At 35.4% G+C, this 19,200-nt stretch overlaps 1 protein-coding gene across 2 annotated transcripts in view; it reads right to left on the reverse strand.

The window, feature by feature from the left end:
* The window catches only part of LOC113551186 (low-density lipoprotein receptor-related protein 2), a 64,977-nt gene that overhangs the window by 882 nt on the left and 44,895 nt on the right, over window positions 1-19,200 (reverse strand). For both annotated transcript variants that reach the window (XM_026953271.1, XM_026953272.1), the window contains exons 12-46: window positions 18,716-19,165; window positions 17,950-18,209; window positions 17,649-17,862; window positions 17,002-17,278; window positions 16,754-16,931; window positions 16,493-16,676; window positions 16,199-16,401; window positions 15,573-15,757; window positions 15,210-15,510; window positions 14,912-15,140; window positions 14,645-14,850; window positions 14,309-14,568; window positions 14,065-14,236; window positions 13,759-13,984; window positions 13,461-13,685; window positions 12,790-13,310; window positions 12,257-12,694; window positions 11,876-12,183; window positions 11,152-11,807; window positions 10,788-10,969; window positions 9,258-9,705; window positions 7,853-8,486; window positions 6,855-7,434; window positions 6,124-6,415; window positions 5,533-5,857; window positions 5,152-5,447; window positions 2,539-3,297; window positions 2,179-2,439; window positions 1,978-2,112; window positions 1,370-1,891; window positions 1,016-1,279; window positions 790-942; window positions 562-717; window positions 213-462; window positions 33-144 (exon numbers count right to left, since the gene is read on the reverse strand). In XM_026953271.1, the coding sequence (XP_026809072.1) occupies window positions 33-144; window positions 213-462; window positions 562-717; window positions 790-942; window positions 1,016-1,279; window positions 1,370-1,891; window positions 1,978-2,112; window positions 2,179-2,439; window positions 2,539-3,297; window positions 5,152-5,447; window positions 5,533-5,857; window positions 6,124-6,415; window positions 6,855-7,434; window positions 7,853-8,486; window positions 9,258-9,705; window positions 10,788-10,969; window positions 11,152-11,807; window positions 11,876-12,183; window positions 12,257-12,694; window positions 12,790-13,310; window positions 13,461-13,685; window positions 13,759-13,984; window positions 14,065-14,236; window positions 14,309-14,568; window positions 14,645-14,850; window positions 14,912-15,140; window positions 15,210-15,510; window positions 15,573-15,757; window positions 16,199-16,401; window positions 16,493-16,676; window positions 16,754-16,931; window positions 17,002-17,278; window positions 17,649-17,862; window positions 17,950-18,209; window positions 18,716-19,165 (10,862 nt within the window). The remainder of the gene's footprint in view (window positions 1-32; window positions 145-212; window positions 463-561; window positions 718-789; window positions 943-1,015; window positions 1,280-1,369; window positions 1,892-1,977; window positions 2,113-2,178; window positions 2,440-2,538; window positions 3,298-5,151; window positions 5,448-5,532; window positions 5,858-6,123; window positions 6,416-6,854; window positions 7,435-7,852; window positions 8,487-9,257; window positions 9,706-10,787; window positions 10,970-11,151; window positions 11,808-11,875; window positions 12,184-12,256; window positions 12,695-12,789; window positions 13,311-13,460; window positions 13,686-13,758; window positions 13,985-14,064; window positions 14,237-14,308; window positions 14,569-14,644; window positions 14,851-14,911; window positions 15,141-15,209; window positions 15,511-15,572; window positions 15,758-16,198; window positions 16,402-16,492; window positions 16,677-16,753; window positions 16,932-17,001; window positions 17,279-17,648; window positions 17,863-17,949; window positions 18,210-18,715; window positions 19,166-19,200) is intronic.

Here is a 19,200-nt window from a genome sequence, read left to right on the forward strand (position 1 = left end):
ATTTTAGCTTCTTTCTTAGTTTTCTCATTTACCCCTCCTCCTGGACCGTTGTTGAATGCGTTGGGACCAAACTCGACATTCGTTCCTTGTCTAAAGGACACGCTCTGAGAGTTGGTCAAGCTTCCAAGTACTGCTCCCTTACCACTGTAATGAAAAAATGAACATGATTAGTTGTTTATCGTTATTTATAACTCAAAATAGATAATACATACAATGGTCTCTTGCGGATGAAAATGAAAATCGCACCAGCGATTAATAGCAACAATAACCCTGTTAGTGGAATGATAAGCATGGAACTGAAAATACCCTGTCGTCTGATCCGTTTCGAAGTGATGTCACAAACGCGACCGCTAAAGTCAGGTGGACATAAACAATTGAGTTCACCATCCGGTGAGTCTTCACTGCAAATACCACCATTTTGACAACGACAAATTCGTGGTGCTGATTTCGGTGGTTCTTCGGCTGTAGTTAATTAAGCATAATTTTATTTTTACAATTTATTTACTATCTATATCATGTTTGTATAGTCGTATAGGTTTATAATATATCAATTATAATTACCAGCGTCGCAAATTTTTTCACTGACACCTTGCTGTACGTGAGTATGGTCTGGACATGCACAATATACACCAGCAGGTACCAATAGACATAGATGTGAACATCCGGCCGATTGGCACATGTTTGGCATTGTATAATTATACCTTTGTCTGTGATAAACTAAAGTAAATGGATAATTTTATGAATTAATTGATTTAAAGAAATAAAAACATTATTTTGAGAGCAACCAACCTTTAACACCGGTAGGATTCACCAAATCTTTGGCAATGGTAACTGGGACTCCACGACCAAACTTATCTTGTTTCATCAACTCGCCGGTTTCTCTAGATAGCCAATACAGTTGGTTTTCAAACAGATCCAGCGATATAGGGTGATGCAGGTGTTCTGTATATAAAACGATTCACATAATAAATAACTAACAAGTTTTAACATACATTACAACTATATCGACACTCACCTCCGCGTATCACGACAACTCTGTTCTTTTGATCGTATTTAATTGACTCGATGACATTAAGTTTGGTATCCACCCAATACAAAGAATGATCCATAGCCGTATCAACAGTCAGTCCTGTTGGATAGTGCAGTCTGGTGGTGACTAATGGCGTTTTTCTAGATCCATCCATCCAAGACATTTCAATTTTTGGGGTTTCTCCTACGTCCGCCCAGAACATTTTACCCATTTCAGGATCCAAGACCAAAGAGGAAGGAGTGTCCAATCCTACAAAAAACAAGCAGACGTTTAGTTGTATAATATAACTACATTTTGTTTAAATAACTTTATAGATCTATCCTTCATATATGTACATACCGCTGCTAATAATCGACCTTTTGTATCTTCCATCTTGTTTAGCAACCATTATTCGGCCGGCTGGTTTATCCTCCTTTGATAGGTCGACCTCAGCCCAATAGAGATTGTCGCCCATCCAGTCTATGGCGACTGCCACAGGCTTGGACGGTCCTTTGATATCCAGATCTTGCGGGTATCCCACTTTGACTTCTCCACTCTTGGCGTCCACCATATATGAACGTTTTATTGAATGGTCGTACGAATCGGCCCAATAAAGTATTTCAGTTTTCGGATCAAAATCAATAGCTCGTATACGTTTTTCATTGCTGAGAATCGACAAATGTTTCTTCTCGTTGGCTTCGTATCCACGCAATTCAGGACCATTAGTGTATACTATAGTCAACTTCGGATCCACGGCCTTGCATACGCCACTAAACAAATCGCTCAATACAAAACCATCGCGACACGAACAAATGAAAGATCCATTTATGTTCGTACAGTCTTGGGAACAATGGTGAAGTCCCAACTCACATTCGTTCAAATCTATAACGGTATTGAGTCATTTATACAACTTGACGTAGAAACGCAAAGATTCTTTTTTACGATACATAATTGCTGTTTAAACTTACCTTCACATTTTTTGCTATTTTCTCCGATCTCGTATCCAGCGTAACAAGCACAGCTGAATCCTTTTCCTGACGTAACGTTCAAGCAGTAGTGTTCACAACCACCTTTAGTAGATTCTAAGCACGTGCCAGAATAGTCTGAAACGAGAAAACGCTAACCGTGTCACAAAACCAGTCACAATCGTATCGAATGAATTAACTTACGGCATCCTTTTTCGTCCGACAGATCTTCGCAGTCGTACTGAAGATTACAGAGTTTTGACTTGTTGACACATTCACGATTGGCACACGTGAATTCTGTGTAATGATCACACTGTCTGATGTTGTGCATCATACCACACACACTCAGGTCGTTTTCGTCAGAACCGTCTCCGCAATTGTCTACGCCGTCACAACGCTGGTACATCGGAATGCAGTGTTTGTTGTCACAAGAGAAACGGTTATCGAGGGTACAACTCATATTGGCTGTAAAAAAATATAGTAAAATATATTACTGGCGATAAGTACTCACGAATTATAATATTAATATTATATATTGTTGTTATAAAATCAAACGTTACTTACAACAGAGTTCAGACGCTTCATCGGAGCCGTCACCGCAATCGTCTTCCCCATCACAGATCTCAGAATTGAAAACGCACAACTTGGTGGTCTTACACTCGAACTTATTCTTAGGACAGTACCGGCCATCAGGATACCTGGGCGGACAACCTATCTCATCACTGAAGTCCCGACAGTCCCTGTCGCCATCGCACCGGAAGTAAGACGCAATGCAGTGACCACTCTTACACTGGAATGTGCCATTTTTGCATTGGAAACCACCACAGTTGAGTTCGTCCGAGTTGTCTCCGCAATCATCGTCATGGTCACACCTCCACTGACCTGGTATACATTTTCCGTTGGAACACTGGAATTCAGACTCCGAACACTGTCGATATAGTCCTTTGCACAGGTCTTCCGACTCGTCTGAATTATCACCGCAATCGTTCTCGAAATCACACAGCCATCTCTTTGGTATACACCTGTTGTTCTTACACTGGAAGTCCGTGGCAGCTTGGCACTTCGGACAGTTCTCCGGAAGTTCGTCCGAACCGTCACGGCAATCATCCTTGCCATCACAGAACAACCACTTCGGTATACACCTGTAATTGGTTTTTCCCGGACATCTCTGCCATCCAGTCGTACAGTTTCTTTGTCTGCACATGTAAGCCGGTTCATCAGAGTCGTCACCACAGTCGTTGTCAAAATCGCAAACCCACAATTTCGGTATACATCGACCGTTCTTACACGAGAATTCTGATTTTGGGTCACATTCTCTATTATCTACAAGTAAAAAAAATTCAAATAATATTATTAAATGTTGTGTTTACACAATAAATTGTTATTGTTTGATTTATTAATTAAATAAGGCATTTGTCAACTCCAATATATAAACTTTTAAAAGTTAAAGTGAGCCGAGTAAAGTATCCGTAGCAAGATATACCCAGAAAAATGTGTAATTTACTACTCCACTCATTTAAATTTTAAAATTTAATTAAATTAAATATTAAAAAAAAAATTAATATTAATAGATCTGAGTTTTTATAAAAATATTTTGTTTTTAGTTATAAAATTAATATATAAAGAAATCACTAAATTAGAGAATAAATAAAAATAACATCATAATCAAGAATATAACTTAACATGTTACTTGATATTTTTTAAACTTCATAAAAAAAAAATGAATCATAAATACACTTTTAAGTTTTAATTATATACTATTTAGAAGGCCGCATATAAACGAGGAAAATTTTCATATGAAACCGTATTTTTCAAGAAAATAATAATCCGGACTAGATTTCTTGTAGGGAAAGATATTTCAAAAGAATGGTTTAATAAAGGAATGATATTTTCAACGATTAATATATTCTTGGAACGATATTTTTCTAAACAGTCTTATCTCAAGAAAATATAAAACAGTAAATTAAAAACACGGAACCGTATTTTTCAGGAATGGTATAAATTAGGAAAATATCGCTCAGGACTGTATAAAACGGTACGACATTTTTGAGTATATTATACGCATGGATCCGTATTAATCTAAAATTGTATAAATCGAGAAAGTAAATCATAGGACAGGTGGGACAGGACAGTTATTTATAGGAAAATATTCACGAGGAATAGTATTAAAAGAAATATTATTTTCTAAGAAAACGCAAAATGAGATTAAAATATAATTAAAACTTATTTATTTATATGGAATTATTAAGTGATAAACACTTGTCCGAAAAATGATAAAAGTGGTAGGGTAATATGCATGGTTATACTGTGGTTACCCAGTGATCCACTTGAGGTGGTGTTGTATAGCTAGTCGAGGGATATTTTCATTTTTTTTGTCCGAGTGAGCGCAGCGAGCGAGTGGCGACGGGGACATCCGTATTTTTCTTATAAAATAATATTTCATTTTAATACTATTCCTCGCGAATATTTTCCTAAAAATAACTGTCCTATCCCATCCAGTCCTATGCTTTATTTTCTCGATTAATACGGTTTTAGATTAATACGGATCCACGTGTATAATATACTCAAAAATGTCATCCCGATTTATACAGTCCTGAGCGGTATTTTCCTAATTTATACCATTCCTGAAAAATACGGTTCCGTGTTTTAATTTACTGATTTATATTTTCTTTGTATAAGGAAAACTTTGACTGTTTAAAAAAATATCATTCCACAAATATAATAATCCTCGCAAACACAATTTCTCTACTATACCATTTTATTGATATACCGTTCCATGAAAATACCAATCCCAGATTTTTTTTCCTTCTGCATATTTTCCTGATTCATATAGCCCTCCGGAAAAAAATTGAAAAGGTAAATCATATCATTTTTTTAAATATATCTACGAGGTTATTATAGTAACGTAATTATTTTATGCATTAGTTGCTAAGGCAACCTAAGTAAACTGGTACAGCTGTAAAACGAAATCGGTCAGAAAAAATCTTACAAAAATCCATCACAGTAAGGAAAAATTAAAATTTTTATCCAGCTCAAAAACATATTCATATGAATATAAGAATTGTTCACTATAATAAACTGTTCAACATTTAATTTAATTGTAAAAACAGCGAAACCGGGAACTTAAACCAAATAGTTTATAAAAACTCTACGAGCGAACCAACTAAAAGCACTTACGGCACATCGCTGGATCTTCGTCGCTACCGTCTTTACAATCAGGTTCACCGTCACACTTCCACGAATCCAATATACACCTTCCGTTTGATTTGCATTTAAACTCAATGCTTGGGCATGGTAATTCGCAGTTTTTCTCGTCTGATCCGTCCCCGCAATCGTCAACGCCATCGCAAATTGTGGCCGACGGCGTACAGTTTCGATTGGCGCACTGGAATGCTCCTCCGCGGCAATATCTCGTGGGGCACTGACTTTGGATCTCGTCCGTTCCGTCGGCACAGTCTCTCTCACCATCGCATCTGAAACGTAATTTATATAAATATTGGTCTCAATTTTAAACACAATGGTTGAATAAAAAAAAAAAATCTATTGGTTTTAACGTACTTCCAAAACCATGGAATGCACTTTTGGTCGTTCTCTTTGCATTCGTGCTGACCAACGGTGCAGTTAGATATGCAGGTCTTGTTATCGCGAGGGTCCAGATAGAATTGATTGGGACAAGCACATGTAAACGATACCGGACTCTTGGCATCCAGATAACCGTCAGGAGACGTATCCACGCCGGGCACGGGACGCAAGAGACACAGGTGTGAACAGCCACCGTTGTCGCCGCCACAAGGATTGGCAAACGGAATTTGTCGTAAATTGTGATAGACGTGCAAATCGTACGGCCGATGTGTGGTGTTCCTGAGTACTCTAAAATCGTGTCCTGGAAAGACAAATTTTTAATATGTTAGTCACACTTAGCTGATTTCAGATAGATAGGAGTCCACCAATATTGTTAAGAATATTTTTTAAATGTACATTAAGTATATTAATACACTTAATAAATACAATTTTGACTAACCATATTATACGTAATACATACTCAAATATTGTAAAGAAGTACTTTAAGTACTTTTTAAATTTAATTATGATCTTTAAGTATCATTAAATAAAAACGGGATGAGTATAAGTTGTTATTATATCACTCACCTGTAAACTTGTTCGATTTTACGATAGCTTTCAAGTTCCAATCCGTCCAGAATAACTCGTCGTCGAATAACGTGAGCGCGAACACGTGTGGCACACGTTCACCAGAAAGTACAATGTGTTTGTGTCTACCTTCCAGATCAGCCGAAGCTATGTAGTCTAAATGAGCATCAGCCCAATAAATGCGTTCCGTGAAATAATCGATAGTTAGGGCGTTTGGCCAAGCAATGTCGTTCTCGTGTGTCAATATTTGTGAAAAGTTGCTTCCGTCCATGCCAATTTTTCCTATATAAGCCTGTAAATAAAGAACAAATACTCAATACATTAATTCGATCAGAGAAATTTAAAATTATAGAAATTATATATACGAGTATATATATAATATATATATATATGTTCATTACCTGGCTATAATTATTTTCTTTTAAATAAATGGTAGGTATCTGTATAATATTACTTTATAATTCTATACTTCTTATACTTCTTATACTTTTTATGTTATTTACGTATTTAATATTTTTTTTATTCGTTGAATAAATAAATAGTTAATAAATTAATGGTAACGATATTTTTTAATGGAATAAGTAGTGTTGTAAATAAATACGATTTTTTTTTCGAAAATTTACTAGGAGATTACATTAGTCAACTAACAGTTAACACCATGAGTAATTATTAAACATAATATTATGTATATTTTAATAAAATTTTAAAAAAAAGTCATGTTTATAGCGTACCTGAAGATGCCAACTTGTAAAGTACAAGTAACCAGTTCCCGGATGCACGGCTATTGCTCTCGGGTCTTGAATGCCTGCTTTGAGTGTTCTCCTATTAGTACCGTTCAGCTCGGCCACCTCTAGATGTTTGCTGTGTCGGTCTAGCCAATACAATTTTCTGCCAACCCAATCCACGGCAATGCCTTCTAGACCGTGACTATCGTGTCTAATGATCTTCTCGCGTTCTGTGCTTCCCACTTTCGTCCTGTAAATGGTTTTTGCACTCACGTCGCAGAAATACAACTTTTCTTCCGCGTAATCAAAATCCAATGCGACCACGTTCAACAGGTCTTGATGGTTAAGCGAGTATTCAGACGCGTCCAACGACATGTTTCGCACGTAATACTTGTTGGTAAATATTAGCCATGGTTTGTTTCTGTCACGCCGCTTGCACGTCCGTTCGTCAGACGTCCGATCGTAGTAAGTTTCGTCGCATTTACAGTAAAATGATCCTGGAGTATTCAGGCAATACTGTGAACACGCCCCGGGCACTTCCACACACTCATTAATATCTTCACACGCTTTACCATCTTCCATAAGCCTAAGACAAATAAAACACATCGAAACGTTTAAAATACTGAAAATCTCATGACGCATAAAAGTAGGGGTTTGTAGTATACATAATTCGTATTTTTTATAAAAGTGATCGAATAATCATATAGAATACTTATATAAAAACTTTGGGCCAGATTTTTATGTGTTAAATATGTATACCCTAGTTATGATCCAATTAATAATAAACATTTTAAGCTGTGTATTACACATTCATATTCATAATATTATCGTTCCTTATTAAAAAAATAATGAAGGTCGATAATTATCATATAGATTTAAAGATATTATTTTTGTCTAAAATAAGTTTTTCAAGCGTATCTATTATATTATGTTACTGTTACTCGAATTTATAAAAAAATTAATAAATAGGTCTATAACACTACATATATAAATTATAGACTGACTTGTATCCCTCATTACATTCGCAAGTGAACCCGGTAGGGGTGTCGATGCACCGATGAGCGCATTGGTTGAGTTCGACCCTGGCGCATTCGTCCACGTTGCAATGGGCTGGCTCGTCGCTGTCGTCCGCGCAGTCCGAAACTTTGTTGCACACCAACGTGGCATTAATGCACTGCCCGCTGGTACACCGGAACTGGTCAGTAGCGCACGCGGACGCCGACCCATTTCTACCACCCGCCGGACATCCAAACTCGTCCGAATTGTCGCCACAATCGTCTTCGCCGTCGCATCTATACGTGTTCCGAATGCACTTGAAGTTCTGGCACGCAAACTCGCGCGGTGAGCACGTCTTGTAATGCGCGTGGCAGTCTTTTCCTTCATCCGTACCGTCACCGCAGTCGTTGTCGTGGTCGCACACCCAGCCACGGTTGATGCATCGCCCGTTGCCGCACGTGAACTGATCTGCACTGCAGTTGGCTACCGTCGTACAGTTGAGCAACGACGCGTTCTCGTCCGCACCGTCAACGCAGTCCGGGTCGCCGTCGCAAAGCCACTTTTTCGGTATGCACTGTGCCCGGTTCCACGCCTTGTTCGCCAGACACGTGAATTCAGTCGACTCGTCACATTTACGGTTGTCTGCGGAGAAAAAGTATAATTAATATCATAACGCGTGGAGACTGAATGACTTTTTAATTTTTGATATTTTTATGTACACTTTTAAAGAACAATCGAGTAGGTATTTCAATTTATCATGAAATTTAATTAGTGAATTGATCTGTACTGATTGAATTTAGTTTTTATGAGAACGTCCCTGTTTTGACGAATAACTAAGCAAATGTTGTTTTTTTTTAATAATATAAAAACCATACAAAATATTAACCATCACAATATTACACAATATCCAAACCTATGCAGGACAAACCTATTACCTAATTACTACTAATCCGACGAAGCCTAACTATGTATAGTTAGAACAGTGGACCTATAAGTTTTACAGTATTGTATATAATGGCTGTATTTAAAAATGTTCCGTTCAAGAACAAAAAATAACTATCAATTATACAAAAAACAATCTATTAAATTTAAAAAACAATTTTTATAATATAATGAACTTTTAAATTTAAATTATAATGGCAATTAAATAATTGAAATATTTTACTTTGATCGTAACTCAAAAAATGCTTAATGAATCATTATCATAATTGATGATGGAGTTAATATCCCATTTAATGTTTAATACTACTATTGGATTAAATATAATAATAATAATGTAAGAAATATACCGATGAAGTTATAATTTTTTTTTAAAATAACTACCCGGGTTAACAGTTTTCTTTCGCCTCCCTCCCATTCCTCATAAATACAGTCATTTGGTAAATACTATACAAATGCAATAATTATACTCACTGCACTGGTGTCTAATGTCTTCGTCGGAATTATCTAAACAATCGTTGTCGCCGTCACAAATGTAAATCCTAGGTATACAATTGCCGTTGTCGCACGTAAATAGGTCACCGAAACATGTACGGCCCTCCGACTTGCAGTACTCTGGTGGTTCATCTGACCCATCACCACAATCATCGTCTCCGTCACAATACCATGTGGCTGGTATACACCTGTGATTTGGACACCGGAAGCTGTTCGTTGGACAGGTCCTCTGAGAACAATGCACCGAGTCCTCGTCACTATTGTCACCACAGTCGTTGTCACCGTCGCATAACCAATATGGTTCTACGCATATGTTCGTCTTCTCACACTTCAGATGGTTGGCTGGACACGTTATATTCTTGGGGCACCGGTCATGGGTCTCATCCGAAGTCGAGTTGTCCTTACAGTCGTTAACACCATTGCACACCTGAAAATTAAAAAAATTACATTGATATGGTTTGATATAAATTGTATGGTTCAAAAATTTGCAATTAACGAAACTTTAAATAGCCTTAACCGAGTATTATCGATTTATCGTGTCTATAGCTATAAAATAAAAATCATATAAACAAGATTAAAAAAAAAAAAAAAAAAAATAGAAAAACAACAAACAGAAAATATAAAAAAAATACAGATAAAGCATATAAATATTCTACGGTGGTAAAATATATACCTATATAATATATACTTTCAATATCTAAAATGCATATTATGCGTTCATTGATATCACCAATCATGTAGCAACTCTATGTTCCACAGTACTTGGTCACCGATTGTCGAATCGCCGAACGGCGTATTTGGTCGTCATCGGTGTTTCAGTTTTTTGTTTATACTCCCGACCGTAACGTACCGTTCGCTTTTCCGTCCTCACCTCCGTTGTTACGCGTCACTCTTTTTATATTTTACATTTTATTTTTTATTTTTTTATAGATAAATTGTGATATTGCACAACATAAAAGATATTGCAATTTATTTTCAAGGTTCTTTCTGTTATTTTAAAATGGATTATAATTTTAATATAATTTATAGTTTTGAACTGGATATAACATTTATTTTCTGACTGATTTCGTGCAACAGATACCATGGCGACCAAACAGTAAAAAAAAATGAAATTAATTTATAAATTAATATAGTTTTGCATTACAGTATCTAGACTGCCTCAAGAAACTAATGAATAATATAGTTACATTATCATGGCAACCTCGTTGATATATCATAGATTTTTTTATTTTAATCATTATTTTAAGAACATATACGTGATTTTACGTTTTTCCATTCAGTAGAAAAAATATTAAGTATAACGCTACTTTATAACTTTTATTCATCAATTTAATAATTATATTCACTTATTTAAATGTCGAGAGTAGGTAAGTTATATGTTTATTTCCATTGTATTAGAAACAAATAATTTATAAATAAAAATCATGAAATTAATATATAGTTTTAATTTAAATAATATATTTGTAAACAACAATTATTATTTTATTTCTTAAGTGATTACAAACTTACTTGTGACATGGCAATACATCTGGAGTTAGCACAAGTAAATTCCCCGTCTGCGCATGGTGGATAAACACATCCAACTTCATCAGATCCGTCTTTACAGTCATTTTCATGATCACATTTCCAAGTTTTAAATATACACCGACCGTTGGCACATCGGAACTCGTTGGTACTACACGAATGATATGCTATAAAAATACAAATAGTTTTATTACAATTAACATTTTTTTTCTACAGTATAATAAAAAGATAAACTAAGATAACTATTGATTATAAGTGATGATTGTATAAATATTATTAATTTTACTATTAAATTACATATTAAACACTGCTAGAATTTTATAAAATCATGTATAAAAACTTTACGTACCGCAGTATTTAACGTCTTCGTCACTGTTATCGCCGCAGTCATCGTCGCCGTCACAAGACCACATGCGCGATATACACTTGCCATTACGACAATGGAACTTGTTACTGTCACAAGTGATGTTCTTATTAACGCACATACGGCCTTCATTTACGAGTTTCGAATTATCGTCACACTTGCATTCAGCTGTAGAGTTTGGTCCGGGATGGCAGCTCTGAGTGCACCCACCGTTACTAATCGAGCAAGGATTTACCGAACACTTTTGCCTGTCTTTAGAGTATATAGCTATATCTCTAGGCGAATCGTCCAACCTCTTGATTATTTCTATCATGTTAGCACCGGTGTGTTTTTCCGCTCTATAAACACCTCTTAACTGAAGGTCTGTCCAATATATATAATTTCCGTGGACGGTCAACGCAAACGGATAGATAGTTGCAGTTATCAATACTTCACGATTACCGCCGTCCAGTGAAGATCTTTCTATTTTTTCTCTTACGGCATCAGACCAGTACAACATTTGGTCATCAAAATCAATCGTCAAACCACTAGGCTGTGACAAGTCTTTATCAATTATGGCTTTTTTCAGAGATCCTGCCATTGTGGTTCTGAAAATCTTTCCAGCAGTACCGAAACGACCCCAATCGGTGAAATACAATGTTCTAAATAAAACAATGATTTTTAATAAACAAAAACAAGAACTTTAACAATTATAATCATTTTTACTTACCCATTGCACGGATCAACCACGATTGCTCTAGGTCTTTCAACTCTAGCAATCATCACCACTTCAGTGCCATCTATATTCATAGCATAAATAGAATTATTGGATGAATCCGTCCAGTATATTTTTTTCTGAGTCCAATCGTACGAAATTCCTTCTGGATTGATTCGCCGGCCTAATATCATCTTTATTTGACTGTTACTGGGCGAATTACTTGACACAGAAGATATCTGGGACATTGGTCTTATTTGAGTGAAGAATAATTTGTTGTCCGCATAGTCAAAGTCAAGACCAACCACATTTGATAGATTACCCTTTAGAAATTACAAATATAAATTATCAATTCAAATTATAACTATATAACCATAAGCCAAATGAAATACGTACTACTGGTTTAAATGGCAATGTGGTCGATAGAGGGTCCAAACTTGCCGATCGAATCTCAGTCCTTGTAGCAAATACTAAGTATTCGGATACAGTGTCGCATTTGGTGCCCGTGCCTGCTGCTATAATTCCAGTAGCACAGTCACAGCGGAATAAGAATTTATTTATCGAATATGAAGGCGGAAACGAGAAACACAATTGATCGCATCCCCCATTACCAAATCGTGAGCAAGAGTTAGACTCGTCCGGAGGTTGAGTGTTAACGTCAAATATAGCTATATCACGCAATCTAGGAAGTCCAGTTCTAATCGGAATGGGCATAGAGTTGTTTCCTGGGAGTTTGGAAGCCTTAAATACAGTCTTCAAATTTCTATCCACCCAATACATATCGCTTAAATGTATGGCGATACCCATCGGATTTGGAATATTTCGTCGCACAATCTAAAAAAAAAAAAAAAATGTTAATAATATTTATACGTGTAATAAACGTATTTAATAAATACACCTTGGATAAGAAAATGGTTTAAAGGACTCACTTGTCTTTCACCTCCGCTGGACGATACTTTCTGAATTAAATCTAATCTAGCATCCACCCAGTACACGTCGTGAGTGATCATATCAACAGTTAAATCTCTAGGCTGACTTATTCCGGTGGTCACGATTGGCATCCAATTAGATCCGTCCAAATATGCTTTCCCAATTTTTGGATACTGGCCATAATCAATCCAATATAACAATCGTTTAATTGGGTTCACCGCCAGTTCTTTCGGCGCGTCCGTTGTTGTCTTCACGAGAACTTTGCGCATTGAACCGTCTAGCCAACACACTTCTACGTAATTTTCGTGTGGGAACACGTTCGTGAAATACATGTTTCCCGCAATCCAATCGATCGTCAGACCTCGTATACCATTAGAACCGATGCCATCTTTAATTACGTGCTGAAGCTCGGTACCATTTGGTCGTATTCTGTAAATACCGTTCCATATACCACGGTTGAACTCCACCCAATATATCCAGTTTTGGGACACGTGGACGTCCACATGTAAGATATGATGTCCTATGAAATATTTTTAATATAGGTCAATTAGAAGATAATTTTTAGAGAACACAATATAAATAATACGCTATATTAATATGAAAGTATGTTCAATAATTAGAGTTAGGGTACTGACTTTAAACATATTACAGTATCACATATATTATTTACCTGGACCTGATATTGGAACAATGGCATCAAGTGTATCAGTAAGACCGTATCCTCTAACCAAATCTACTTGAGAAACGACCGCGAATGAAGAATGCGGTGTACACTTTATATCAAATTCTTTCTTGTATCCCACAGAGCAAGCGCAAACTCTGTTACCATTTTCGCTCGGAATACAAAACTGTTGACATCCTCCATTCTTTGTAACAGCACATGGATGATTTACATCTAAAAAAATTATTTATTAATTTATTATATAGTTTTACCCCATTTAAACAAAAAAAATATTATGGAAACTCACTGGTTTTTTTTGAAAACACTTTTAATGATTTAAGATCTGGATCGTTATCTAAAATTTTTTCCATCCCAGAACCATCTTCAGCATTGACTCTTACAAGATGATCATATCTAGAGTCTATGAAATAAAGATACCGATCGTAGATTCCCATTGATTTTGGGAAAGCGATACTATTATAGTCACTCATTAATGTTCTATGATTCATACCACTCACACTCATGACTTTTATCTGGCGAGAAAAAAATTTTAAATTATTTTTTAAGAAACCAACCTATATTTTGTGATTATAAATATGGTGATATAATTTACATTGCTAGGATATTGTGTACTGTAATAAATATTTTTCTGTTCTAGATCAATCGCAATTGCTTCAGGTGTATGACCGTCATTAATTAACACTTGAGGATTAGATCCATCCATATTGATTTTACCTATCTTAGGAGGTACACCAAAACCTCCTTGGTCGGCCCAATAGAGTTTTCTGTAAAAATATAAAAATTTAGTTAAGTATTGGGTATAATGTATAATAAAAAAAACATTTGACAACACTTACCCTTCGCTGGGATCCAAAACAATGCCGGTTGGCGTTGCCACAGATATGTCCTTTCCGTTGTTTGATAATAATACCATTCTGTATTTATTTATACCATCTACTTTAACTACTTCTAAGCTGGATGACTCTCTATTTCCAATATACAAGTTTCTACCATTCCAGTCAAAAGCTATAACATATGGGGCACCAACAAAACCAGTCAGTTCGCCTAACAAAGATGATTTGTTTCCTCCGTGATATGGAGACATCATTAGTGTACACTAAACATTCATATAAATATTAATTAAAAATTGTTATTAAAAATAAAATTCTATTAAAAAAATAATAATTACATACATTGACACTATTAATACTTTCATCTTCTTCATTCACTTTTAATCCTTCTACCCAAAATAATGATTTAGTTTCGGTATCGTAATCAACTTGTGTACCTCCTTCGATACCAACAATTGGAACAATATGTCCAGTAGTTTTATCTCCAGGGGTTAAACTGACGTCGATTATCTGGTAACCTCGCATGACTAATAAAAACGGAGATTCGTCTAGGAAAAAAATTATTATTAGACAGTTTAAAAAAAAATACAATTTTCATATGTTTATTACTTTCATTGCATTTGCCATTATCTACTCTGTATCCTGGTTTACATTTACATGTATAACCATTGGGCGATGAAGGTGATAACAAACAGAGTTGTTCGCATGTAGCATTTTCACATGGATTTGGTGTAATTGGTTGTAAAGACGGATGATGTACATGAATACTTAAAGGTTGTGAAATTAAATGAGAAACAACCGTTTGATTTTTTCCTTTAAATTTATGAGCAGATAATACCTACGAGTAAAATAAAAAATGTATAGAAAATTAACATTACAAAATTATCTCATTAATAATGTATGTTACCCTATTCAACTGCCTATCAGTCCAGTAAAGTGTATCTTCAAATAAAGTAAGCGAATGAGGATGTAGTAGATAATGACTTCCAGCGATAACTTGTTGACGACCAGTTCCGTTATAATAACAGAAGTCTATGAAGTCAAGTTTAGAATCAGCAAAATATACTCGTTCATTAACAATGTCCAAGGTTAAGCCATTAGGCCAATAAATCTTTGAACTAATAATAACGGAACGGTTTGAGCCATCCATACCAACACGTTCAATTCTTGGATTTTCTCCCCAATCAGTCCAAAACAGCCATCGAGCTCTAAAAATGCATAGTGTTATGATAATTTTATCTCACTGACTTATTAAGTTTAAATAACTTACCCTGGACTTGGATCTAACACCATTCCTCTCGGTTGAGTAATATTTTCTTTCAGCAAAATAATACGATTAGTTCCATTTTCATTAGCCACTTCAACAGTATTAAGTCGAGAATCTAACCAATAAATGTGTCCTCCAATCCAATCATAGGCTAAGCCTTCAACTAAATCTAATCCTGATGTAATTATCTAAACAACATATCAAAAAAAAAAAAAACATTCAATATTATATAAATATTTTTTTATAAATACTTTTTAATTAGATTATAATTTATTATAAATGTGAAAAATATGAAGTATACTGCAAAAATTATTATGAAATGTCTATAAATTGTCAAAATATATTTTTTATATATATTAGAAGATTATGAGTATCAAAGTAAAGTGATCTTCAAAAGCCAATTAAATTCTTCCAATCTAATATTTGAAACTAAATTTGAATAATATTTTGTTTTTTTATTAATTATAGAAACAACTTATTTTTTATCACATTAAGTTTATTAACTCTATTACTCTAACACATAAATATTTCTCTACTAATAATGTCTCAAATTTCTTGTTAGAAAAATCCATAGGAATACTATAATTTACAATTAAATATATACATATATATATATATATATTACTAACATCTTTAGGCTCGCTGCTTTTGTCCAGCCTGGATATTTTTTTAAGTTTCATATCTGACCAGAATATAGTTCCAGTATACATGTTTGATGCAGTCGCTACAACATTTTCTACTATGATGGGGACTCGTTCTAGACCTTGTTCCTTGAGATCAGCAACCAATATAGAATGCCGATTAGAAATTATTAAAAATGCTGCGCTGTGATCTAAAAAAAAAACATAAAATAAAAATTAACATTAAAAAAATATATAAAACTGAAATATTTAATTATAATTACAAATAAGGTCTCGTCTTACTTAAAGCTTTGCATGTATGTTTATCAGACTCTAAAATATAGCCAGACGCACAGGAACAGAAATAACTTCCTTTGGTGTTTGTACAATGTTGTGAGCAAAGACCCGGTGGATCACACTCGTTGAGATCCATACATTCATATGTAGTATTTAAGACTTCACCGTGAGGACATGTGCACAGTGGTCCCTATAATTTTTGTTATTTTAATAAAAACTAGAAGTCAGTACAACATTTTATTAGCCATTCAATCTAAACTAACTTACTACTGGTGTTTGTTTACATCCGTTTGAGCAATAACTGCCCTCTTTGTCACATTCAGGAAGATCACAATTAGGTCCTTCATCGGCACCATTTGGACAATGAGGTATTCCGTCACATACATTTGTTATATTAACACACCGATTTGTTGTATTAGGACATTGCCATTCACCTGACATGCATCTACAAAAATAATATATTTCAAAGTAAAAATTTTAATTCATATTGAGTGGACAATTTCAAATATACTAACTTGAATGGTGGTGCTCCGCAAGCAAGTCTATAATCTTCATCAGATCCATCACCGCAATCATCTCTGCCATCACAGATATATGCCTTGAAAATACATTGTGAATTGTTACATTTAAAATAGTTCGACTGGCAAGAAACTTGTCCACAAGTTTTCGGTTCATCTGAATCATCGTCGCAGTCAGCGGTTCCGTCACAGTACCATGTTTTTGGTATACATATTCCCGACTTTTCGCAGCGAAATTGTTTTTCGGTGTCACACTGATTAGGAGCCAATGTAGCTAAATTAAATACAAAAATAAATTTGTATTTATATAATTTATTTGTAGTTTTGTTTCAATATACACACATCACAATTACATGTTACGTATCAAGTATATAAGCAATTGAGCATTTTTACTGCTAAAAAATATATTTAAACAAAAAAAATAAATGAAAAATTATGTATCTACTCATATTTTAAGTGCATAACTTTATCATTATCATAAGTGAGTAAATTCATTTCATAAAAATGTTTAAATAATTATTTTTTAAAAAATTCTATCGCTATATATGACATTTCTCTAAATGTATTCAACTCAACTAAACTACTGTGGCAATCACGTGTAGCGTAATGACTAATGAACAATATTTAACGATAATAGCACTTACGACAACCGAGTTCATCACTGCCATCGTTGCAGTCCAATATTCCGTCGCACTTGTACGTCTCCTGTATGCACTGCCTGAGATCAGCACATTTGAACTGTGTCGGTGAACACGTAATTGGTGGACAACCTTCTTCGTCTTGATTGTCGAAACAGTCGTTGTCGCCGTCGCACACCCACGTCTGCGGAATACAGTGACCAGACCTCGGACAAGTAAACTGAAAACAAATGACGAATTTCCTACTATTATTACTGTTATTGAAGATTGTCATCGATCGCGAGCGATGGGTCGGCGTTACACCTACTTGGAAATAGGCACACGTTTTTTCTGCACAAAAATCGCCTTCGTCGGAACCGTCCCCACAGTCGTTTTCGGAGTCACATTTCCATGTAGCCGGTACGCAGCGACCATTATCACATAAGAATTGAGTTGAAGAGCAAGTGACGTTCGTGCACCCTGTTTCATCGCTGTAATCGCCGCAGTCGTTCTCGCCGTCACACCGGAACGTTCCCGGTACGCAACGGCCGGAACCGCACTGCCATTCACCCGGAGCGCATGTAGGTTCTGAAAAACGATAATGAAAATGTGTAAAGAACAATTTATACCTAACATGTAAATAAACTTTTTTTCGTTTGGGAAAAACGGAAAATATTGATTATCTGTGAGGAATTAAGATTAATAATTGAAAAACTTAGAAAAATTATCAGTTATTGCCATTAATTTGAGTTGAATAATAACTAATAATTGAACGTAATATCTATATTAAATTAAAAAATATTAATATAATTTTAATAATATTTTATTAAATTTATTTTTTTTACTAATAAAAAATTAACTTCCAATTTAAGTTATTATATTAAATTAGAAATTTAAAAATATCAAAACTTAACATATATTCTGACTTTATTGTTTCTTATTTTAATGTAATTTCACGTTGATTAGTTAAACAATTATGCGACCAACTTACTCAGCTTTGTCAATTGGTGATTTATTAATACTGTACATACTATAAACGATTAGCACCTATGCCGCACTAAGTCAATAATCAGCAAATATTATAATATACTCACTGGTGCAGTTTTGTTCCTCGTCAGAGTTGTCGAGACAATCGTCGTCGCCATCGCACACCCAGGCCTTTGGTATGCACCGCATATTGTTGCACGTGAAGTCCCACGTGTTCGGGCAAGCCGTCACGGGCGGTTCGGCGTTCGGATCGGCCACGCACGTCTTGCCGTCCGAGTCGACCTTCTCGCCATAAGGACAGCCACAGTGTGCCTGTAGCGACGACGTCGACGACTTGTTGGACGGCACCGCGAAACAAAGCTTCTGGCAACCGCCATAGTCCGACGTGACCGAACACGGGTGCGAGTAGTCGACGAGCTGTTCGTGTTCGCTGTAAATTTTCACGCCGTACAGCCGGTTGTTCTGCGGCTCCCGGACTTCGATGTTGGCCACGACGCCGGTTAGCTTGTGTATCTTGATTATGGCGTCCAGCCGCCAATCGGTGATGTACATCCAATCTACACAAGAAAACCATAAAGCCAATGGAGCCCAC

This window comes from Rhopalosiphum maidis, chromosome 2 (genome assembly GCF_003676215.2).
Source record: "Rhopalosiphum maidis isolate BTI-1 chromosome 2, ASM367621v3, whole genome shotgun sequence".
NCBI classification, from domain to species: Eukaryota; Metazoa; Arthropoda; class Insecta; order Hemiptera; family Aphididae; genus Rhopalosiphum; species Rhopalosiphum maidis.